Source organism: Prinia subflava, chromosome 1 (genome assembly GCF_021018805.1).
Source record: "Prinia subflava isolate CZ2003 ecotype Zambia chromosome 1, Cam_Psub_1.2, whole genome shotgun sequence".
NCBI classification, from domain to species: Eukaryota; Metazoa; Chordata; class Aves; order Passeriformes; family Cisticolidae; genus Prinia; species Prinia subflava.
The window spans coordinates 4,312,064-4,337,295 of NC_086247.1; the positions used below are offsets into that span (position 1 = coordinate 4,312,064).

Here is a 25,232-nt window from a genome sequence, read left to right on the forward strand (position 1 = left end):
AATATTCTCATTCCTTGATGAATACAAAAGGAACTTACATTTTTGAACTGGTTAGGATTTGTTTCGGTGCTTTGTGTACTGTAGGAGATTTACATTTTACAGTGAACTTTCTTCTTTTAGGTTTTTATTTAGCCTAAGGAGATGTCTGATTGCTTCTGATCCTGTACAGCATTTGTCTTTTGAAGTATATAAACATTGCAGTCACTGCTAAAAGCCTCTAATGTTTCAAAGTTTAGCGAACAAAAGAAAATACAAAACAAAAGCAGATACTTCCTTTGAAAGAAGCTGAGAAATTTATTAACTTCGAATTCAATGAGAGTATTTTAATGGCATGTATTTAACATCAATTAAAAACAACAATAACAAACTGTTTTTCTTACATGGAGATAGTACTCCATATTTTGGTTCAATTATTGTTTTACAGCAAAGGAAATCAAGCACTGCTGACAAACCAAAGGGAAACAAAACCCATTTAGAAAGTCTTGAAATGTTTTCAGCTTTCAACTTGATAAGCTTTTCTGATTGGAAACAATAACAGGGATAATTATATTCTAGTTAAATTGCTTTAATAGCATAGTTGTAAAAAATAAACCTACTGATTTTTGACATGAAGTGTTTTGCTGGTTTTGAGTGCTGATAGTCTAAAGCAGCAAGAATATATAAAATAGTTGTTAGTAAATCCAGCAGCTCTGTCATATCTGTAGTAGCTGATACAATTACAGCTTATTTTACCTTTCCCTTCAAAACCTTTTCCCCCAAGGAAACAATTCTGTAGCACTGCCCTGGCACATTTTTCACAGGGGATTTCAATCTCATCTCAAAAACCTCCATGGATTCAGACTCCACCATGTCCCTGGGGAGGTTGTTCCACTGAATCACTGTTCTTACTGAAACAACAACAAAAAAATAGTAAGAATATAAAACCTGTTTTAGTGCAACTGGTGTCTGTTACCCTTGGTCTTGTTCCTGTGGCTCCTTGTGAGGAAAAAGCTTCTGTCCTCTTTATGCAGCCCTTTAAGTACTGGGATGCTGTGATGATGTTGCCCCTGGGCCTTCTCTTCACCCCAGAGAGGACATCTCACTCCTTTACTCCTTCCCTGCCTTCTCTTCACCCCAGAGAGGACATCTCACTCCTTTACTCCTTCCCTGCCTTCTCTTCACCCCAGAGAGGACATCTCACTCCTCTACTCCTTCCTCACCTTCTCTTCACCCCAGAGAGGACGTCTCACTCCTCTACTCCTTCCCTGCCTTCTCTTCACCCCAGAGAGGACATCTCACTCCTTTACTCCTTCCTCACCTGGTGGGTTCTGCAGTCCCTGCTCACCTTTGGATGCTCTCCAGTGTGTCTGTGTCTTTGGACACGGCTGTGCCCACCAAGCACAGGGTGGAGTGGAATGATCTCCACTCTGTCTGCAGTGGAGAAGCAGATGGACCCAGCACCCAGCAGGGTAAGGGGTCAAGGGACTGTCAGGGGTGTGTTACAGGTGAAGGATGGAACCAGGGCACTGTAGGTACCAGGAGGAAGGTTCCTCCTCCTCCTCAGAATGGCAGAAATAGGATTGGCACCTTCTACAACAGGGGTGAGGCTCTGCAGTGAGGAGACCAAACAACTGATGAGGTGGCTGAGGGTCCTTCTGGGACAGAGGGGCCTCCTAAAGCAACAGCACCTGGAGCCTGCATCACAGCCTCCCCTGTGAGCAGGAAAAGAGGGGTGGTTCTCATGGGACACTCCCTCCCTTCTAAGGGGAGCAGAGGGCCCCACGTGCAGCTCTGACCCTGCTGTCTCCCAGGGGCTCAGGTAAGGGACAATACCAGAAAATTCCAGTCTAGAAAGACCCTCATTACTGTCTGCTGTTGGTTGTTCAGACTGGCAGCAGCAAAACAACAAAGAGAAGTCAGAGGGAAACCAAAAGAGACTTCAACACCCTGGGACAGTGGGTGGAGGGATCAGGAGCACAGGGAGTGATTTCTTTGATCCTTCCAGTGGCAAGGAATGATATTGATAGGAACAGGCAGCTCTCCTGGGTTGATATTGGCTCTGAGGATGGTGTCAGTGGAAAAAAAGTGGGGTTTTTGACCATGAGATGATCTATCAACACCTGGCCTGCTGACACCTGATGGGATGAGCCTTTCCCAGACAGGAAAAGGAGTTCTAGCACAGGAGCAGTGGGGCTCGCTGACAGAGCTTTGAATAGCTTGGAAGGGGGAAAGGGAATAAAACCAGGCCTCCCCAGTGGTGAGCAATGAGATTTTGTGCCAAACCTTGAGGATCCTGGTGGGATCCCTCAATCTGCTTCACCAGGTGTTGGCCACAAGGTACCACACCTGAAATGTTTCTACACTGATGCACACAGCATGAGGGGCAAACACAAGCTGGGAGCTTTGGCCCACTCCCAGGGGTTTGACATCATTGGCATAAGTGAGACGTGGTGGGAGAGCCCTGTGCCTGGAGAGCCCTGCTGGATGGTTGTGCTTTCAGAACAGACATTTCAGAGTGGTAGTGGTTAGGATGTGGAGATTCAGCACTGCAGTGCTGCTGTGTTACTGCAGATGCCTCTGCTGCTGTAGTAAACCAGAATGGTTAACTCTGTACCTGTGCAGAGCAGTCTCTGGCTGTTTTGGGGGCTGCAGAATGCATGAGACATGATGGACCCTATTAAGCAATTAAATATGAAATGTAGAGAACATCTCATACCACTGTGAAGTTGAACGTTTTGTTTTAATCAGTAGTTTTGCTTTTCAGGTTTCACGGTAATACAACCCATTAACATCTGTGGATGTATGTGTTTAATTTCCACCAGCATTAATTGGAGTTAAACATTTGCATTAAGTACATCTCCCTTGAGCTCTCTAATATTGCTTGCAAAATGTAATCAGATAGTAAATGATTGTGAATGTACAATTAGAGTACAGATTGCTTCAACTATGCATTAAAGTCTTAATATTGATAATCCAGGGTTTTTTACTGGACATTTCCTAATATCCTAGTAAAAAACTGTTAGCACTGGATGTTAAAATCATTGGGTAAACTAGTTAGAACTAATCCATATATGCTATAATTTAGCTTATAATCACAATTTATTTAACAAATGTAATTAAACCATCTTTTGTTTACTTGGATTGCAGAGCCTCAGCTTGCAGGGAGAATCTTGCCACAGTCAGTTTAAAGTCTCAACTTCAGGTGCATGGGGTTCACTGTGAGAAATGTGGAAGGTAGACACAAATTTGAGGGTTGAAAAGGTTATGAGATGCTGATATAAAATAATCTTTCTGCATTGAACAATTACTCAAAATTTGCATCTCTGCTGCTGACCTCCATAATCTCCCACAGAACCATAGAATTACAGAATGGTTTGGGTTGGATGGGACCTTAAAGATCCATCCAGTTTCAACCTCCCCTACCATGGGCAGGGACACCTTCTGCTAGTCCAGCCTCACCTCCTTAAATTATAAAAAATACTAAAATTGGCAGAGTGAAGTATCTTTAAAGTTGAGCCTGTCTCTTGTGCTAAGATGTAAACTGCAAGTACCTCTTTTTACATAGCCCACTTTACTTCACTGTCTCTTTATTTGCTCCATATAATCAGCTGTGTCTGTATGAGGACTTGCAATTTCCTTCTTTGTCCTGTGTTCATTTCTTACCTGGCTGATTCTTAGCCAAGTCTCCAATATCAAGGCCATGTGTTCTCTACATAACTCCAAGTATGGAAACCTTTAAGTGTTGAACATGAAGGATGAGTTGAGGTAGTGTTTTGAACTGATGCCTGAGTTAATTTTGCCAATGAAGCACTGGGTCTTTAGAGCACTATTGCTGTGTTAATGAATGTTTCCAGTCCCTTAACCTACTGCTTTGCTGGGGATTTACAGCTTGTGTCACACAATGCCCTTGAGTAGGACCTGGGCTGTGAAGATTATAGAGATATTAAGCATTATAGCAATCTGACAGCTGCAGGTTTTTTGTAACCCTATGATTAAGTAATTCCTCCATAATTCTGTGATTATTCCTTGCAGACTTCCAGTGGGTCCAGGGAGATGTGTGTGAAGTTCAGTTGATGGTGTACAATCCTATGCCTTTTGAGCTCCGAGTAGAAAACATGGTATGAATCTTTCTAAATCTTCTCTTTCTGCTGTTTTTCTGTAGAAGAATCTCATTTGGACTTTCAAATATGGTTTTGTATAAATATTTTTAAAAGACGGTTTAAGCCAGTATAACCTCAGTTTAACAAAGTGGTGTTGTCAATTTTTTTCATATTTTTGGTAATGAAATATTGAAAAAAAAATCTCTGCCACTCAGAGTGTTTAAATGCTTTACTGGGACTGACCCATAAATCAGTTTTGTACATTTCTGCATTGAGTAGAACTCCTGCTACATGATCTACAGAGACTGGTTTTCAAGTAATAATTATATCCTGAAACCTAATAATTATTGTACACTTGCTACTGTAGTTTAAAATTCCACATTCATCCTTGCTTTTCAAATTCCCATTTTGACCACAATTGAAAAACCTGATGAACTAAAATAGTTAGGCCTGAAAAGCTTTGGGTTTTAATAAAAACTTCAGCTCGTGGATTTGTTGTTCCCAGTGATTTATGTTATTTGAAAAAACAATAATGTCAGATGATCAGAAGAGAGTAAAAAAAGGTTAAACCACTGGAGAAATATGTGAGGTTGGAAGGATCAAGCCCAAGCTCTCTACTACTTCAGTTGGCTGCTTGCAGTGTTCCTGAAAGAAAGGGAAATAGTGGGTTTTTTTTCTTTCTTTATTCCAACTAACAGGATTTTTTAAATTGTTATCCATTTAAAGGTTGAAAGTTCTGTAATTACCAGATCAACTTAATATCCACTCAGTCCTAATCCAGCACTTTCCTTTATGTTAAATATTTTTATCTTTAATATTGCTTTAAATAGAAATCACATCTCCTAGAGCCTTTTGTTCTGTCAAGGTAATTGAATCATCATACATTTATTTGCTCATGATTTTTGTTTGGGTTTTGTTTTTATTGATATGTCTACTTCAGTGTCTAGTCAAACGAGTTGACCTAAATGACTGATAATAAACCACAAATAATAAAGTGTTTTTCCATGGAAAGTGAACATGCCCAAGGATTTTGTTTTTATAGCACAATAAAATTAATTCTTTGAAGCTAACATGTTGCTTTCTCCAGCAGCATTTTCTCTCACCCTCACAGAAGTATTCAATTTTTTTAAGCATTAATAGAAAAAGTAGTTGTAAAGCTGCACATCAGAATTAAGTAATGAATTCTGTGGGAACTAATTGATTAAGAACATTTTGATTTACAGTCTAACTTGTATTATGTAAATAATGATGTTGTTATATATTTAAAAAAACCTGGAAAATTTCTTAATGTGGAAGTCTCTTCTAAGAGCTTACATGCACTCAAGAACTTGGAGTGCAGTTATTTGTGTAGATCTGCACCACATCCATTCCCTGAGCAAATGAATTGTAGTAGCATCACTACTTCTCTTTACTGTTGTAGTGATAAAATTCTGTTTTAGAATTAACCCTGAATTCCAGTTCCAGTGGTAAGCCCAAGAGGAGTTAATTTGCCAACCAGATGCAAATCATTGAAGTGATTAATGGAACTCTTTAGTCAGTGCTTTGAGAAATTCTGCTCTTCACTAATGTGGGCTCACTCCTGGAAGTTGGTTGATTTTGGTAGATTTATGTTTATCAGGACAGCAGCAAGTTGAGGAAAGTGCTTGTTCCCCTTGATTTGGAGACAATTTCTTTGGAACCGAGGCCGGTGTGGAGCTCCCCACATGACAAAAAACACTGACATCTGTTCAGTGTGGAGAGGAGAAGAATACTGGGGTAATTCCCAGTGCTCTGCTCAATCCCCAAATGGGAAAGTGCAGCAAAACCAGAGCTGGGCTCTTGCCAGAGGTGCCCAGCGTAAGGATGAGAGCTGGGGAACGTGCTGCAGCCAGGGGAAACTGCCCTCCCCAAGAAAAACTCCCTTTCCCAGGCATGAGGGGATCAGACACTGGGACTGGTTGTCCAGAGAAAACCTGAGACCTTCATCTTTAGAAATCTTTAAAACTTGAGTGAACAGGATGTGAAAAACCTAAATTACCACCAGAGTTACCCTTGTTGTGAACACTGGGCTAAACAAGATGACCTCTACCCTTTCTTCCTAGCCCAAGCTGTTGATTTTCCAGTCTCATCTATGAACTTTCCGGAATATGGGAATAAGTATTACTTTATCATAAGAATAAACTCTTCTGTTTTCATTTTAATAATTCAGAGTGCTGGTTAATATTTTAAAATGCTGTGTTTTATTATTAACATTACTCGTGCCTGCAGTCCCTGTACCCTTTTCTTGACGGATTCCTCATCACCCATCACATTATTTCAGATTATTTACTCTCACAGACTCAGTTTCATAGCAAGTATATCCTTTTCTGTCATTTAGTGGCAGTTTCAGCTTGTTTATCCCACAGCTTTTTTCCTCCTGTCTGACCCAGCACCTCACCTTTGCAGGATGACTGCTCATTCAGGCTTGTGTCCAGTTGTCATTGAGTTCTCCATTGCCTGGTTTATTTTTTCTCTGTCCTTTCCATGGTCCACAATTCACCAATATGTAACTACACTGAAATCTACAGTCTTAGTTATTTTTTAACATTTCCCCCTTTCCCTTAAATTTAGATTTGTTGTTCTGATGTATTACTCATTTCATGTTAAATCCAAGCTTTTGCCATGGTACTTTTCTAACTGTGTCTTTCTGTTTGTTGAATTTCTGTTGTGATGGTAAACAACTTAGTATTGAGCACAGGTTGTTAAGGAGAATGATTCCCCATGGAAAGGCTTCCCGAGCTTTTTCATTAATTGAAGTATTAATGCTGAGTCCATGTAGGTTAATTGAGGTGTGCTTAAGTAAAAGGCATTGAATTTCCAGCCTTGATATGAGACTGTGGACACAAGACTTTGATTTAGTGTTGCTCCGATGATAAACCCCGAACAATTGATTTTCTTTGTTATTTTATTGTTCTGAAGGATCTTGGCCTATCCTTGTTGTTTTACTGTTAATTTCCTGTCATGAATATTCCTGATTTGGGACTCTGATCAGGTATCTGTTCTTCATTCCTGCCCCATTTCTGTGTTCCTATTCTGTCCTTTTCTATTTCATGTTTCTGTTTTGTCCATACAGTTAGAAGGCTGATCCAGTGAAAGGTGCAGTAGAGTTTGTAAAATGACAAATTAAAATGTTCAATCATGGAGCACTGATTAGCTCCCACAATTGTATGAGTCAATAAAGTGAAGGAGGAGAGCTCTTGGGGTTGATCAGAACAAATCCTTTAATAAAATTAAGCAGGTGCCAAAATCAGCAGACTGAGAGACAAAAACAAGGCCAACCAGAACAATGCATCAGACAGAAATTGCCATGCTGCTGGTGGGTCCAGCTCACCTGGAAATGGGATATTCAGCTGTAAATAAATGCCACCACATGGTTTTTTCTGCCAAAAATACTAATTTCCTTACAGACTTCTTCAGGTATGTGAGTGATGGCCTCCAGCCCTTTTGCAGTTTGTTCTGCAGTTCCTGCCATTGCTGCAGTTTTCTATGCAGGAAAAAATGATCTTCACGTTTCAGGCGTTCAAAAAAATCCAAAAAATTCTCCAGTGGATTTATTTTATATCTTGAGACAAATGCTTAAAGCAGCAAAGCACAGTACAGTCTAGCAAGATCTACTACTAAAATACATATGAAGATTCATGTAAAATGTTAAGTTCTCTAAGATTTTAACTACTTTTTCGCCTTTGTTTATTATTAAAACAAAGATTATTAAATAAATTTCCTATTACAAGCAAAATGAAATAAAGCTGAGAAATTTTGAGGTAATGTTATGTATTGAGGGAAAGGATTTTCTCTGCTCTTCCTGTGGAAAATACAACCATGGTTCCAAGTAAGCAACAAGATCTACAGACAATGTAAACTGTATTTAATAAATAAATATCAAGAAATGAAAAAATGCTACCCTAACCCATGAGAATATTGTAATTTATAATACTTAGTCATTATTCAAGAATTAAGTATTTGTTCTGTAGTTCTCCTTCTGTTTGGGACCTGTATAAATTGGACACAATCAAGTGTGGTATTTTGATTAATGTTGCATTAAGAATGGCCATTGCTTTTTTTTTTAAACTTCAAAACTGGGCTATTAGTCAAGAGCTCTGTGTTAATGTTTAAAAAGAGCATCTAAAATCTTGGTAAATCTGAACTTACAATCAGTCTCACAACTTTGCTTATGATGGTTTAAATTGTTTCCATGAACTGCTCTTTCCTGAGTTCACATCTCTTGCTGTTGCTGCCTCTTGAGAGAATATTTACTTACTGCTGTACTACATTTAGTGAAGACTGTATTAGTCAAGAATGTACACAGAAAGGTGAAGGAGGAAAAAGAATAAAAATGGTTGTGTTTGGTGCTTTTCTAGGTCTGCCTAAAATAACCATATCAGAAATAGTAGGGAAAATTTCCTTTAAAATAAATATTTGACAGTTTTTGTGTAAAGTAGCTGACAACATGGTATACAAGTATGTTCAGCATGGAAACTAACTTTGAAGGTCATGTCGCTTTAAAAAAGAATGATTGCATTTTGGGATTGGTAAGTAAAGCCTAAAAAAAGCAGTTACATACTCATGTTATTTTAACAGCATCCCCAAATGCTGCCATTTACATGCAAGTTGTTTTGTTCCTCTAAAACTAAAATGAGATTTGAAGTGATTGAAAGACATGCTGTGATAGAAGCATGCATATATTCACTCTAAGACAATTTAAATTGTTTTATAAGAACACAAAGAAATGTAAACATTTTTTGTGTGTGTGACTCATGTATTCCCTGGAGGAAACCTTGGATGATCTTTTCTTATAGGGTCAGAAAGAGAAATGATTACCGAGTGGTGACTAAATGATAACTAAGTATAACTCCTTGAAATAATGTATAAAACTATCAGGAAAAGAAATCTAACACATTTCCCTACTTTTGGTGGTGTGGCTGAAATATTTTCATTAATGAGTGTGAGAGTACTTCAGCCTTGATTAGGTTTTCACTGCTAAACTGCAAAACTTTAGGCACCAGAGGGCAGTGTTGGGCAAATATTGCAGAATTGTCCCATTCAGCAAATTGCAATCTTGAAATTGTCTGTCAGACATTCTAAGATATGTCACTGTCTTTTAAAACTCACTGGTGTGGCCTAAGTTTTAAGGGTAAGTATCTTGATTGCAGTTTATGTCTGGAAGTCTGAAGTCTAGTTGATTTTTATATTGATTTTTTTTCCCATTTCAATGAGTTTTAATGCTTTCTGTATGGTCTTTAGTTTTCATAACTTGGAAGTTTTACTCACAGTAGAACTCTGAAAGTGGGGGAATTGACTGCTGCTTTCTTGTTTTGGTATCAGTGCACTTGAAGCTCTTCAATTTCTAGTCCAGGCATATTGTGTGCTTAGTGCAGGTGTTTTGGCATTTACATTGTGTTTATTCTCTAAAAAATCCCTTTGCTTTCAAGATTTGCATTACAGATCAGAGAATATTTAGGGGTCCCTGTCAGTTTTGTTTATTTACATTTGCTACAGCTGATAGTAGACAAGACATTGGAGAGTCTGTGGGGTTTTTATCACTGATTTTACAGGACTTTAAGTCCTTGGATGAAAGTTTTTAGTTGAGATGAATCCTGAATAATTCAAATGTATTTGAATATTAGGGCAAGTGATAGATCAGTGGTTTTGAGACTAAAGTAAAGTTTAAAAGCCTTCTATACCAGCTTTAAAAGTGAGTTCTGGAGAGTGTATGGGGTCACCTTTTGTTTGTGTTCTACGATTTGCTTCAGCCAAAGCAAAAGCAGCAGAATTGTGGTGAAAATTGAGGCTACATCAGTGTTAAAGACAGAATGTTCATCCCATTTATGTGGGGTGAATCCCATTGGAAGGATTAATGTGGGAATCAACAAGTGTCAGTGCTCTGATACACTGTGTGAATATCTAGAAAGACAAAATTAAGTTTTACTTGTGTTTTGTGGATTGTTTCTGACAGCTGAAGTCTCCATGGGAAATGGGAGGAAAATGAAAATCCAGTAGAAAGGAGAGTGTGACAGAGTATTTACTTACAACTCAAGTAAAATGGTGAAATGGAATTTTGTACAATCTCAAGGACAGAGTTCTCAAATGCAGCTTTCCACAAAGCCAGAGTAATTTTGGGTGAATTAGATGTTGTCTCAAGAGTGTCAAGTCTACAGAGAAGTAATTGCTAGAACAAAGATTGTACAGATTTTGAATATGTTACTTGTTTTTCTGTGGCTCAAACAGTGAGTTTTTTCATCTCTCTTCACAAAGGTAGTATGTTCCTCTTTAAGAGGATTCTCAGTTCTCATGAAGCATCCACATGGAGCTGAGATTTAATCCAGTTGTACTCTCTGCTTTTATTGATGGAGATCTCTGTGTATCATCTTTATTCAAAAATAAAAATAAATATGTGCATAGAAAAACAACTGGTAACTTGGATTTATATGCTTTCCAAGACCAAATTTACTTTAAACAGCATATTCTGTGCTCAAGCATCTTCAATTCATTAGCCAAGCTTAAAGAAAAGCCCCATTCTGCTAAGTAATGCTGTGTTCAGAAATTTCTTCAATGATTTTTTTCTGCTTTATTTCTTGTTTTGTCCCATGTTTTAAATTTAGGATGCTAAAAGATTTCTCTGACACTAAGGTAGTAACTGCAGGCATTTAGGCTTGAGAGGATCAGTTCAGCAAAATAAATGCATTATTCCAGCTCAATGAAATGTTTAGGTTGGATGGTTAAGCTAGACTTGCTCTGTTATCTGTAAACACAATTTCTTTTTCCTCTTAGAAAACATATTTTGGGCAGGTAATTGAAGCTAAGCAAGATCTGTTATTGATGTTTGATTTCCACTGTGCAAAATCTATCAAATATTCAAGTTAAAGTCACAGGTACAATTCAATGTAGGTAAAAAACAGCACCATGCAGATGATATCTGTGAGTTTTTTACTGTGCTTGGGTGTAAATTTTTCTTAGTTTTTCATACATCATTCCCAGCTCAGTTCCTGAAATGTGTTTTCATGTTGAATACAAATCCTGCTGTAATTCTGGATGCACGCTGCAGTCACTGCAACTTAAACCCCAGAATAACCGCGATGAGTAAATCAGAATAAATCATAAAAGTTTGGCTGATGTAACGCACGGGATTAAAATACAAGTATGTAGCATAAAAATGTAAGTGTATATCATAACTGGATTTATGTGTGTAATGTGTTTTTTCAGGGTCTCTTGACAACTGGAGTAGAATTCGAATCTCTGCCTGCTGCCCTTTCGCTGCCTGCGGAATCCGGGCTCTATCCCGTCACTCTGGTGGGGGTTCCCCAGACCACAGGGCAGATCACTGTCAATGGTAAGGGGGGCTCCACTCCCTCTTTGTGGGCAGAACAACCTGAGTTTTACCCCTCTGGGGGCTGCACAGCTTTGTTTGCCACGTGTGTGTTCACCACCCTAAATTCTCCTCAGTGAGTAAAAGCAAGAAGAAAAACAGGGGATCTGTTCCCTGTACCAGGCTTCATTAAAAGCAGCCTGATGAATCACTTGGTTGCAGTAACGAGCACATTCTTGGAGCATCTCATGTGTGAGAGGACGAGGATAATGAACTCCAGCTCCCCTTTATTAATGCTTTCATTTGGAAAGCTTCTGAGGAGGATTACTTGAGAACTTTTTTTCTTGAGAATGCAGAAGATAATCTTGCAGGTTTTTTTTCCTTAATTAATCGTGTTCATGTAAGATTACAGAAATTTTTGCAGATTGCTTCCGTGGAAACAATTTAGCCAGGGTGTACGGCCTGTTGCAGTCAAGATATCATTTCATTAATAAGCCTAAATAAAACTGTGTTTGTAGTAAGGAAGAAAATTAAAGAGCTTTTACAAAAGGCTAGCAGACCTAGAAAAGGAGGCATATGTGGAGAGGATGGATTCAACATGTAGTAGGAGTGAATCATCTTACCAAATCACATTTTTAAATGTCTTCCTGGAATGCAAAGTTAGGATACAGGATAAGAACCATTTTAGTAAAGCTAATCACTAAAAGAAGATGGCTTTGAACTTGAAGAAACTCTCTTCTCACTGAGTTTTTCTTAAGTGCTTTTGTGTCTGCTCATAAAACAAATTTTCATGTGATTTTTTTCCCCCCCAGAAACTATTTCAGTAAATACAGAAAAGCATCAAAGCATTCAGAACATTTGTACTGTAGTTGTCTCCTTTGAGTTCCACATACTAAAAATGTACTGCAAGTAGAGGAGTTGATTTCTGTACTTGGCAGCTTTTTGTGTCAATGTATCAATTTTTCCTTCAGATATAACTCATAAATATTGTCTGGTAAGGAATCAGTGGAGAGGTATTTTTCCACTAAGCTGAACTTTCAGAAATTATGGTCTTTCGTGGCAGGTTTCTTTGTTTATGCATGCATACTTTTTCTATTAATAATTTCCTTTAAGATTCTTTTATCCTCCTGGATACAGCTGAGATTCTTTCCTATAAACATTTTTCTGAGGAAATAGGGAATGTGTGTTGAAGGTTGACATGTTTTGTGTGCACCACTGAATTTGGTGATGAGGGATGAAATGGTGTCCGTGCTATGACTTGTGATGTTGATCTTGTAAATAAGATCATAAATAAATACAGAAGTTACTGTAATGCATTGCAGAAATCGGAGGCTCTTTACAATTTCTTTTATTTTACATGCCACGGATGCAGAGGTGAACATGTGTTGTTTGTACATTGTCAGGTACTTATAAATGTTGCCATTTCAGGGGTTTGAAAGTCCTGTACATATTATGTGTCCTGAGAAGATTTTCCTGTAGGGGAGGTGGTGGTTTGGGTATCAGATACACTGACAAGATCTGACCAGTAAACTTAGCACTTTTAGACCTGCCAGTAAACAGGAAAATTCACAACATAACTGGTGTTGTCTTCTAAAACTCAGGTTATCATACTTCAGTTTTTGGAGTTTTCAGTGATTGCCTTCTGGACAATCTGCCAGGAGTGAAGACCAATGGCTGCACTGTCGAAGTCATTCCAGCTTTGCCAAGGGTGCAGATCAGCACCTCCCTTCCAAGGTGAAAAATTCAATTAAATTATGATGTTATTTGGTCATATTTAAGTGGTAGTCTCATACTGAATAAAAGCTCTTCCACCTGAGTGTGTAATCAATGCTTGAGTAAAACAGGACATAATCTAAATCTGTGTTTTTGCTTTAGAATGCAAACCTGAGCTTTTTGTTTTATACTGCTCGAAACCATGGAATTATATAGAAACATGCAGAAAGAATTTTGCAATATTGTTGTGCTCAAAACTTTGGTTTTGGGCAAAGAGGGCTATATCAAGCCAAGAATTTATTGTTTGTATCTTAACAATTGAGTCCAGGCATCATTGTTTATTTAGATCAATTATCACCGAAGAAAGAAAAAGTAAGAGAGAAAAATATACAGCAAAAGGGTCAGTAATAAATACATGTACATTTATACAGTCACTGAAAACATGATTTGTTTTGCTATTTAGTGTGCAATTTCATGATACTTTGGTCTCAATATGAGGGGGAAAAAAGAAATTCCTTCTTCCCTTTCACTCCACATGCTCAAATTTCAGAGCTCTGAAATGCTAACTGTGCATTCTGAATGATCAAAAAATACTTGTTTGGAGTCCTTGTCACAGATCTGTTCTGAAAGGCTGAAATCTGCTCCTGTTTGTGGAGGCAGCTTGTCCTGTTTGGTAAGGAAGGACAGGATCCAAGGGAAGGATGGCAGGAATACCTGCAAAAAGAAGTGGAATTTTTGGTCATTAATCTCAGTAACTTTCGTCCTTGTATCCTTGATGCCTTCTGACCACTCTGCGTTAGCACAGAAAATACAGTCTAGAATGGAAGCTCTGCCCATCTGTCTTGTTCTGCAACCTCCTTCCCTCATTCCTGCTCCAAAGAGTTCATTTGTACCTTCATTTTCACCTTTCACAGTGGGAATTTTTCCCAGGATCCACTGCTAGGAGGTTTATGCCCTGCAATGTCCACTAAACCTACTCATTGTAGGGACCTGCTCTTGATATTTTTTTTTCTTTCCCCTTCCTTACAGTTTTTGTAGGTAGTTTAACAAGCTTTCAGAGCTAGAATGTGTATTCTATATTGCTTGAAATCTGACTTGTCTTATGCATAAATTATTAATTTTTCTCCTCAATGGTTCTAAAAATGGGAATGGAAAATGGTATCTAGTGTCTTCAGCAGTAGTTTCTGAGTCTCCCAAGAATAGAGTAACCTGGACAGGCTTTTAACTTTCTCATCATAATAATTTGTTTCTCACATTTTGTAGGTCTGCTCATACACTTCAGCCTTCTTCAGGGGATGAAATCTCCACTAATGTGTCTGTCCAGCTGTACAATGGAGAGTCCCAGGAGCTCATCATTAAATTAGAAAATATTGGAACAGAGCCCTTGGAGAAACTGGAGGTGACAGCAAAAACAGTCAACACCAAGGGTGTGTATCCTGATCTATAATTGGAAATAATCATGTTGACTTCTTCTCTGTTAAAAGTGAGAGTATTTGTGTTATGCTTCTTTTAGGTCACTTTAGAATAAATGTCATAGTCCCCATTCAATAGCTGAAATAATTCAGTTTGATTTTATTGTAGGAATATAGAAATGAAAGAAAATGTAGAAAGAAGAAGGAAATTGTAGAACTATCTGTGTGTGAAAGGGTCACCTGCTTTTTGGAAATCTAGATTTAATTTCAGTGTTATTGGGGAAAAAATCCTGAGGCAATTACTTGTAAAGAGGAAGAATCTTGGGTCTAAATTATTTTCTCCTTATGTCTAAATATGCTGATTAGTTCATTAAATAAATTATTATTAGCAGTAATGTTGTCCTACTTGAGGGAGCAGAAATAAATAAGCCTGTTTCTGTCTCACTCAGTGAGCAGTGAGAAAAAAAATGGAGAGAAGACTTTAAAAGACAAAGCAATAAATAAAATAAGCTATTGTGAGTTAAAAGAATAATTGAAGCTCTGGATGAAATACAGCACATCCCCTGTGTACACTTAATTCTCTTGAAATACTCTGTCCATGTTGGTATTAAAAAGTAGTCTGATAGGTGAATCCTGCTTTTGATTTGTGATGTATTTTTTTTTTGGTTGGTCCTCTGAGGGATTGTTATGAAAATGGTCTTAACAAAAGTACTGCAGGTGACAAGAAGCATAATCTTTACTGACAGTAGAAAAACCTTATTTTATTGCAGGTTTTATTCTGTCAGTGCCAGAGCATTAAAATGCAGTGTGATACCTTGTGATTTCTGTTCATTTCAGTATTCAAGCTTGTGATTTTTTTATAACAGAGTATCCCCTTCTCCACAGCTTCAGAGAATGGAAGTTGCCAATCATCTCAAAATAGATTTTTGGTCTGAGACTTGTTACCAGGAATAATTTTAGGAGTTGAAACAGATGATGACGTACTATTCTTATTTCAGAAATTCCAGCATGCTCCTCCTGGGCCAGGGGCTGCATGTATGGAATGGAGAGGCCAAATACAGCACTCAGGTGAAATGGAGAAATTTATGTATTAAATAGTGGAATATATGGGCCTGTGAATCACATGTTAATCAGAATTTTTATACATAACATTACACAGTTAATGAGTTCACAATGTTGAAAAAGAGACTCTTGCCAACATTAAAACCACCATCTCTCCATGACAACTTTTGTTAAAAAAGTGGGGAAAAAGGAGAATAGTTGATAGTCTCACTTCTAAGTTCAGTAAAACTTAAAATTGTACTTCATCCTGTATTTTCTTTCTCTGTAGAAGAAGTTTATGGTGAAGCCCCTTTGTGTATCTGACAGTGTCTTAAATGTTACTAGGCATGATAATTATCTTTTAGAGAAAGGAATATTTCTGATGAGTAAGCTATAAGCATGCATACTCAAAAAATGCAACTGAAACCCCTATCTCAGAAAAACAGAGGTAGAATTAGTTTTGAGAGGCGCTGAATGATATTTGTTCTGACAGTGTGAGAACTGTGCCATCAGAATCATGCAATCAGAAATGTCTGTGTGGGCAGGGACCTCTGGAAATCATCTTAACCTTCTTTTGAAAGCAGAACTTAAGGTGATCAAAGGTCCTGGCAAGCAAAATGTTCAGTTTCTTGCATTGTCTCAAAGAAGTGAAATGCACTCCTGTATTTGGAGCTGTGTGCTTGAGATGAACTGTGTTACTGGAGGAAAAAAACCCTTAAGTGTGGCTTTTTAAATGACTGGGCTGTGGAAACAATGTAAAGCACTGGAAAAGGCTGTCCATGGCAGAAGAACTAATGGTCCACATTAAGCATGCAGTAATTATGTTATTTCAAATGTAATTGCATGGAGGTGTTACAGAGTGTCACAGAATCATTTACTGAATGGTTTGGGTGGGAAGGGACCTTAAAGACCTTGGACTTCCAGTTTTCCTGCCCTGGGCAGGGACATCTTCCACATTCCAGATTGCTCAGAACTCCATCCAGCCTGGCCTTGAATACTTCCAGGTATGGGGCAGTCACAGGTTGTCTGGGAAACCTGTGCCAGGGCCTCAGCACCCTCACAGTAAAGAATTTCTTCCCAGTCCTTAAGCTAAACATGTCCTCTGTCACTGTGAAGCCATTCCCCCTGTTCTGTCACTTCATGCCCTGTCCAAAGTCCCTCTCCAGCTCTCTTGGAGCTCCTTTAGGCACTGGACAGGGCTCTAAGATCTACCTTAAACCTTCTCTTCCCCAGGATGAACAACCCCAACTCTCTCAGTCTTCACAGCGGAGGTGCTGTGATAACTCAGTGGCCTCCTCTGGACTTTTTCCACCAGGTCTTTCTTGTGTTGGGGATGGACCTTTGCCTTTTTTTGTGGCCTCTCTTCCATTTTAGTTAAGACCATAAATTGATACAAGTGCATGAGACTGGGCTGACAGTACAGTGAGATGGGATTCTTGTGGTCAACAGGAACTAAAGATTTGGAATGTCAGCAGCTCCATTTGGTCATACATGCATGGAACTCATGGGGATATGGCATCACACCATTTCTAACAGCAGCACAAACTCTTGGTGTTACACATCAAGCTGAGAGCACGTGCAGGTGTCCATAGTGTGTTAAGAAGTTGTCTCTTGGATGTTCTGTACTACTCCTCACTGGAATGTGCCTGTTCAAACTGCTCAAGGTCTCCCTGAAAGCTGCTGGTCCACCTTCATCTGCCTGTCCACAGTTTGCCAGTCAGCTCAGGAGCCCATGAGAAGCTGTTGGCCAATTCCAGGCACATACAAAGAGCTTTCAGTCAATCTTTGTTACACCTGATTTCCTTTGGTTCTTTTTGTCTTGGCAGTTGCTTGTGAATCTCTTGCAGCTGCTGCCTGCCTGACCCATTTCCCTACTTTCTCTTTCTGGAGCCACAGCTTTTAGCACAAAGATGAGTGCTGTAAATGGCAAACGTTCTCTTTTTTACTGTTGTTGGATTTATAGCCAGTCACTGTCCTTGAGTAAGACAACTTCTCTGGCATTGTTTTGAGTGGTGTCATGTTAATGAGAACCTCTGGAGATGAGACTTTCATGCTTGCCTTCCCTTACTCCTTCCCTTCTGGCACGATCAGGTGCAGCTCCTTGGGTTTTCTGCTCTGCCCCTCAGATAAATATGAACTTGCAGCTCCCCCAGTGCAGTTCATAAAGGACACCACAGGGGTTTGAGTCCTTCAGCAGCCATGTGTTATGGAACAGATCCTGAGGCAGATCAGCGAGAGGGACTTGTCATGCTGCCACAATAGACACATCTGTCATGGCTTTGTGTGTCTCTCTGCACCCCTGAGCCAGGCTGGGGCGTCTGGAGGTTGCACATCACATGTCCAGACTGTCAGGGTCAGCTCTGTGTCACCTTACACTGTCCCTCACCGGGTCACACAGTTTAATCCTTTTTTTGGAAAGATGACCTGTGCAGAGCTGGATGCCTTCCCTTTGGCTCCAGTCAGCTCTTGTTAGAGGCTTGTTGTGTCTCAGATGAGGGAGGGCAGTCCAAAGGCTGTGACAAACCAACCATTTCATCCACTCAGGGGCAAATACAACCCTGGTGTTTTCAAACTTGAGACTTGCAAAGAACCCACCAGGCAATCTTGGCACAAGTGGTGAGCCCAGCTACACACACTGAATGAACCTGGATGAAACAAAATCCTCACTCATCTTTCCTAGAAGTGACAGACCTCAGGAATTCAAATGTAGAGAAACAGGTTCCCCTGTCCAGCTGGATTCTTCCCTTGGCCTTTGAACACATCTGCCAGACCACAAATGAAAAATCTACTCTGAAGTTTAGGAAGAACTGTGAATATCTAGGACTAGATCTATTTACCTTTTTTTTTTTTTTGCTAAAGAAAACTTTGTAAATTCTTTCAAACGGGTTGACCCTGGCTGGATGCCAGACACCCATCAAGGCTGCTCTGTCACTCCCCTCTACAAATGGCCAGGGGGAAGAAAATAAAATGAAAGTCTCATGAGTTCAGGACCAGGAGAGATCACTCGCTGATTACTGTCACAGGCAAAACAGACTCACCTTGGGGATATTAATTGAATTTTATTGCTAACAAAATTGGACAGGATAATACGTAAAATATATCTTAAAAACATCTCCCCCCACCACTCCCTCTTTCCCAGATTTTCCATCCTCTCCCACAGTGGCACAGGGAGGTGGGGATGGGTGTTGCAGTCAGTTCATCCCACCTTGTTCCTGCTGCTGTTCAGGGAGAGGAATCCTTCCCCTGGCTCCCCTGGGCTGCAGGGGAATCTCAGCTCTGGCACCTGGAGCATCTCCTGCCCCTCCTTCTCCACTGACCTTTGGTGTCTGCACAGTTGTGCCTCTCTCATATTCTCACTCTGAACATGATTACTTCTGTGCAATAACATTTTTCCTTCCTAAATGTGTTATCACATTGGAAAGAACAAGTCCTGCAGGTTCATTTCTATCTACCAGGTCTAGGAGAAATTAAAATGTACGAGTGCCAATGCCTGTGCATTTAGAACTGATAGTTATTGTGAATTTATAAAATGAACTATAGCAAAAAAACAGGTTTACCAGGGGATTGAAGATTGAAAAGAATTGAGGTTCTTGTGTTCTCAAAAGATTTTTTCAGTTTTCTTTATGAAAAATGTCAGTGTGGGCTTTTTCTTTGGCAGACCTTAAAATCTGTTAAAAGTTAGATAGGCCTAGGATGACCCAAAGTTAGTTTCTGGGTAAGCTTTTACATGATATTTGTTAGGATTTTAGTGATTTAGTACCCAGTAAAAATAAAACAGGTTGCTATTTACAACTCCTGATAACAGTTGCTTGTAACTTCTTTGCTAAAGACAGATTTGGACTTGAAAGAGTTGAATGCAGGCTTGCCCCAATTTAGCCTTCCACTGAACTGAAAGGTCTGAAGCCAGAGTATAATTTACTGTAATACTGATTACTGAACAAGGTCAACATTGTTAAACTATAAGTAAGTGTCAGATAAATATAAATGAGCTGATTCTCTATGTCTACAGCTTAGCTTTTAGCTCAAGCATTTAGATCTTGTGTTGTAATTACTGGTGTTAATTAGAAAGTATCTGCAAGGGCTGTTCTCACTTCAAAAGTCTTGTCACTTGCAATGTCTTCAAATAAATCTCTTAATGAAAACATGTTTTGGAAAGAGTGTGGTTCTCCACTGCTTGGGATATGTCCCTCTTTGTTTACACTGAGGGAAAACACTCCTTTAGCATATTGGATTTTTACTTAACAGGAAAAGGGGATAGAGATTGCCATACTTATCAACTTACTTTTTTTTTTGCAAGTAGAAGAAAATTATCATAATGGTGATAGGATTCCAGGTAAATCATTAGGTGAGGTGGAGGTGAGTTTAAGGAAAATATTTTTGGAAGGATTTTTTATTTTTACCTTGTTTTTGTTTTTATGAAGAAATCTGTACTATTGATTTGGTGGGGAAAGACACAAGACATAAGAAAAACATCTGGTGGTCTGTGAGAAGAATATCTTTCAGGCAAAGCTTTTATTGTTTAGGTTGAAGTTAATGGAAAAAATGTCTTTGTTTTGTCCTTCCTTAGAAAGGGAAATGAAAGGTTTCTGTGCAAATCACCATGATTTGGACATAATCTGGAATTCTGATTGCTGTTCCAGGTTGCAGTAGTTGAGGCAGTCTGCTCACCCTGTTCCCTCACTCGTGGATCTTAGATGGTGGTTTTGGAAAGGTTCTGAAATCACAGCAGATTTCAATTCCCTTGCTCTTATTGAGTAGCCTGGGAGGATGTAGAGATGGACTGTGTGACTTTCAGTGGTCCCTGTTACACAGAGCTGTGCTCTGATGGTGTTTAAATGAGCTTTTAGGAGAATTCTCCAATCTGCTTTGGGAATAACATTATTATTATTATTATTATTATTATTATTATTATTATTATTATTATTATTATTATTATTATTATTATTATTATTATTCACTGCTATAATAAATCAATAAACATAGCTTTAGGACACTCCCAGTCAAACCATCATGCTTGTTTTATGTATCATTAGGCTTCCTTGTAGTATTTAGCATTGTCTGGTCTTGCATATATGAATGAATTTATGGATGGGGTGGGTTGACCCTGTCCAGATTGAAGACCCAGTGCAGCTGAACAGTAAATTCTGGGGTTTTCCCCCTTTTGTATAATTTTCTGGCATATCAGACTTAGGAGGGAGGACTTCATAATTACAGATCCCCTATCTCAAATGGACCAATGACAAATAATTTATTAAACAAATTTTCTTTTGCCATGTACTAATCCTCTCTGGCATCCTTAATGATTGAGTCTTATAAAAAGCTACTTCTCAGCTTTAAGAAAGGACTTTATAAAATGATGAAAGCCAGTGGTCTTCTTAGCCTTCTCTATTGCTCAATAAATGATTGAAGAATGATCTTAGAGCTGCTTCAGAATTTCAACTGATTAAGTTTGGTGTATTTTGATGAAAAGTGCTCTGCATTCATGTGACACCTCCTGAGTTGAACTGTGTAGGATTCAAAACTACATGAACATTTAGAAGCCCTGCAGGCTATATTTAAAGTTTATATTTAATGCTGCCTATTGTGCAATTTTTTTTCTGGTAGTGATCTTCTTCACTTAAATTCGTATTTTGAGCTTTGTCATCTGTGTGATTGCAGGTCTGTGTCAGTATCCAGTAACTTCTCTTTCTAGTGCTACATTAGTTTTAATACTTTAATTCTGAATATTTTAGATTTTAAACAGGACATGACAAATTGGTTAGGACTCTCTAATGCAATTGAAAACTGAAACTTCCTTAATGCAGGGCTCATGCTTATGAAATATTTACTTATTTTGATACAGAGAAGCTGTATGGAGATTTCTTGACTTGGAATCTAGAAGACACCCTCTGCCAGTTTCCTCTACAACCTGGAAAGATTGCAACATTTATTGTAAACATTAAAGTGAAGCTGGACTTCTCATGCCAAGAAAACCTTCTGCAGGATCTCAGTGATGGTGAGTTTTTCATTTCTCCTTGCTTAGGAGGGTTTTTTGTGCTGCTGGAAACACTTTTCTAATTGCTTTGCCATTTGCATTAAATGGATTTGTGATGTGGGTGCATGTTTGAATATTTGTGTCTTGTAAAGCAAAGGCAGCCCTTGGCTGAGCTCTACAGATTGAAGGGTGAATTTTTGAGACAGCTGTGGGCATGAGAGTCTGGCTCAACTTCCCCATCATGAGACCTTGCCCTGCTGTTTTACTAAAATATTTTGTGACAGTGTTTTTGAGTTATCTCTTTGGATCCTTACCCTATGAAGTGAAGAAAAATAATTCACAGACATTAGTGGGATTTAAAGAAAAATAGCATTGAGTTGAGTAATTATCCAGGATTGCAAAATTCTGAATGATTGCTGAGTGCAGTTTTGCCTAAAGTGACAAACTGAAATTTAAGGCATAATCCCCCTAATATTTGTACTGCACAGAAAGTGCCATGTGTTTAAACTTATTTTGAATAAAAGGAAGTCTCAGTGTTTGCTTCTATTAGAATTATTTGGAATTACAAGTACCAGATACGTGTAATAATGATTTCATTTTTATAATAAACACAAGAGTCTTTCTGGAGTAATTACTCTGTATTTTTTTCGTTTGTATGATATGTTTGCACTGATTAAATTACCGTGACAAAACAAGACATTCCTGTATTAAAAACTCTCTGTTATTTGGATTTTTTCCCAGGATCCACTTGCAGGTATGCATTACTATTATAAGTAATCTTTCAGTACAGAAAAATACAACAAAATTACATGCAGAGCTTATTCAGGTTGAATAGGAATGATTTCTGTGAGTTACCTTGCAAATGCATTTAGACAAAAATTATAGTAGTTGTTAGAAATGATTGAAAGATTTTCGTTTTGAAACTTCCCTAATGTAAAATATAGAGATACTTTAAAAACATTTTAGGACTTAACTGCACAAACCCTGCAGTGCTGCTACACTAAAGTTCAATTTAGAGCTTGTTGAAAATGCTGATGGTGAAGGAAGAGCAGCTCCTGACATTGTGAGAACACGAGTGCCAGGGAATTGAGACTTTGAGAAGTTCCCCTTGACAGCAAGTGAGATTTCATGGTAGGTATGGACCTATAGATATCTGTGCACACACATATATAAGGTTTTCTTCATCTGCCCAGTGTTCAAAAAGCTCTGAAGCTGCGTTTGTCTAGGAGCTTTTCCAATGGAATAACATAAACCCAAAGTATTCTGTAGGAGGTGAAGATAACACACTTGGTATGGACACTGAACAGCTGTGGGATTTGGATTTTGGCCTGTTTACCTGTATCCAGCTCTTATGGGACCACAGATGAACAAAACCACACCATTTTTACCCTGCTGTTACCTCCTTCTCTGAAAGGTTGTGTAGCTGAAACAATTCAACCTCTCCTCATTCAGTGATGGTAAAGGAGTAGGATCCATTAATGCTTTGTTGGAACTTTGGTGTCTGTGGGTGCTGTGCACTCTGTGCCCTTTGAAAGTGTTATTAGGGATGCTAAGTACATCGAAAATTTACTTGCTACTTTATTTTTTATATGTTGCTTTTAACTTTACAAATGCTAAACTTTCCAAAGAGGAGTTAAGAGCTTGATGGGAAGAGCTAGAAAAATCAATGGCAACTCTGACATGACTTTTAATCGTAGAGTAGCTGTGGTGCCTTTTTCTTTTGAAGACCAACCACATTTACAATGATGATCAAAATACTTTTGTCTTTTAAAAGTAATGTCTTTAGTTGGGCAACTTTTATTTTCATGTCTTTTAATTTGCTGCTGGGATTGTTTCCTTTTGTGCAGTTTGTAATCAGGACATGGTGCAGAAGGGATAAATTGCTCATGTTTCTGATGATACACATTTATCCATTTGGAAAGTAAACCAAGGTATCAATCTGAACTACTGACCTGTGTTGATGGTGTGCTGTCTCACAGAGAAAAATTTTGGGTGTTTTTCCAAATTAAGGAAGCAAAACCACGAGTGGCTGTACAGGATCAGATCAGTGACCATCCAGCCAAATCCTGACTGTGACAGTGGCTAAGAGCAGATTCCAGTGGGACAGTACAGGAGAAATTGTGCACATACTTCTGTTTTCCTCTTGGCTTTTGGCCTCCAACTGTTGTTGGCTTAGGAGCTTCCAGGGCGGATGATGATTTCTCTGGTTCCAGGCACTTTTACTCATCCTTAGTGGGTTTCTTCTTTCTAAAATGCTTCATTCTTCCTGTCAGCACTTCACAGGATGCTGGGGCAAAAAGAGTCACAGCTAAATTACTTTTTAGCAGCTTTGCACTTACTGATGTCCTTGTGCTCCCAGATTTTTTTATTGCATGAGAGAGGTAACAGGACATGTTCTAAACATGTTCCTGCAGTGATTTGATGCATCTTCCCAGGGTATTGTCACAGCAGACTTTCTAAATGTTGAGGGCTTAGTTGTCCCTTTCATTGGACCAGTTCCACACGTCCCTTGTCCCTTTTCAACTCTCAGTTCTGTTTGAGGGAGGCTGTACACACTCTTTGAAAGGTGATCTATGTGTTAATGTAATGACCTAATTGTGTTCTTTATTTTGTCTGATATTACTCTCCTTACAATCATGGGGCAATGCACAATTTATCATTTGCTTTTTTGACTGTTGCTGAACATTGATTTGGGAGGTTCATGAATGTGAACCACAACTCCATGATCTTCCTTCTCAACAGAAATGATATGCTGAGAGCCTCTTACTGCATGTATAAGTGTAGGATTCTTTCCCCTCATTTATTTATGCTGAATTTTGACATCTTAGGGGGTGTTTGTCTTTTCTCCCAGGTAACAAAGGACAAGATGAGAGGAAATGGGCTCAAGATGCAGCAGGGGATGTTTAGATTAGATGTTAGGAAACATTTCTTCACTGAAATGGTTGGAAGACATAGGAACAGACTTCCTAGGGTGGTGGTGGAATCACCATTCCTGAAAACATTCCAAAGACTGTGTGGATGTGGCACTTGGGGACGTGGTTTAGTAGTGAACATGATGGTGGTGCTGGGCTGAGAGTTGAACAATGATGATCTTGGAGATTTTTTCCAACTTTAACAGTTCTGTGATTCCGTGTCCTAAAGCCAGTTGATGAAGATTTGGGAGATCCATGCAGGGACATCCATGTTTGCTGCGAATCTCAGTGAAATTTTGGATCTCCTGTCCCTCAGCTGGATGGGTCAGGGTTCCTCCTCTGGGTGGGAAGGTCAGCATTTAATTTGCTGCTGAGGTTGTTACACTGGGTGAGGCAGGGGGAAGTGCTCAGCCTGCCTGGTACAGCCAGTTGCAAGGAGCTGAAGCAGTGAGGTCTCTGTCACCTGTTAAGGTGACTAAAAAGGTCAACAGGATATTCACATTATGAGCATAATGAATTCCCCTTTCCAGCTATTATACTGCAGTTTCTGAAATTCAGCGCTTCCCTGACACTAAATGGAGTAAGAACAATAGCTGCTCTTTCTGGAATTTATTGTACACAATGACTTGTTCAAGGCTTTTAAAAAAGCTCCTGTTACGTGGGAACAGTGTTTTGCAAAATTAACGAGTTAATTTACAATGAGTACTTCATTATGTAGAATGGTAATGTTCATTTATTCCCTGTGTAGGGAACCTAAAGACAAGTGTGAGAGTATTTAAA

At 38.9% G+C, this 25,232-nt stretch overlaps 1 protein-coding gene across 3 annotated transcripts in view; it reads left to right on the forward strand.

Annotated features, from left to right (window-relative positions):
• TRAPPC9 (trafficking protein particle complex subunit 9) overlaps positions 1–25,232 on the forward strand; it is a 455,571-nt gene that overhangs the window by 50,981 nt on the left and 379,358 nt on the right. For all 3 annotated transcript variants that reach the window (XM_063407939.1, XM_063407850.1, XM_063408027.1), the window contains 5 exons: positions 4,012–4,097; positions 11,298–11,424; positions 13,002–13,134; positions 14,377–14,540; positions 21,409–21,561. In XM_063407939.1, the coding sequence (XP_063264009.1) occupies positions 4,012–4,097; positions 11,298–11,424; positions 13,002–13,134; positions 14,377–14,540; positions 21,409–21,561 (663 nt within the window). The remainder of the gene's footprint in view (positions 1–4,011; positions 4,098–11,297; positions 11,425–13,001; positions 13,135–14,376; positions 14,541–21,408; positions 21,562–25,232) is intronic.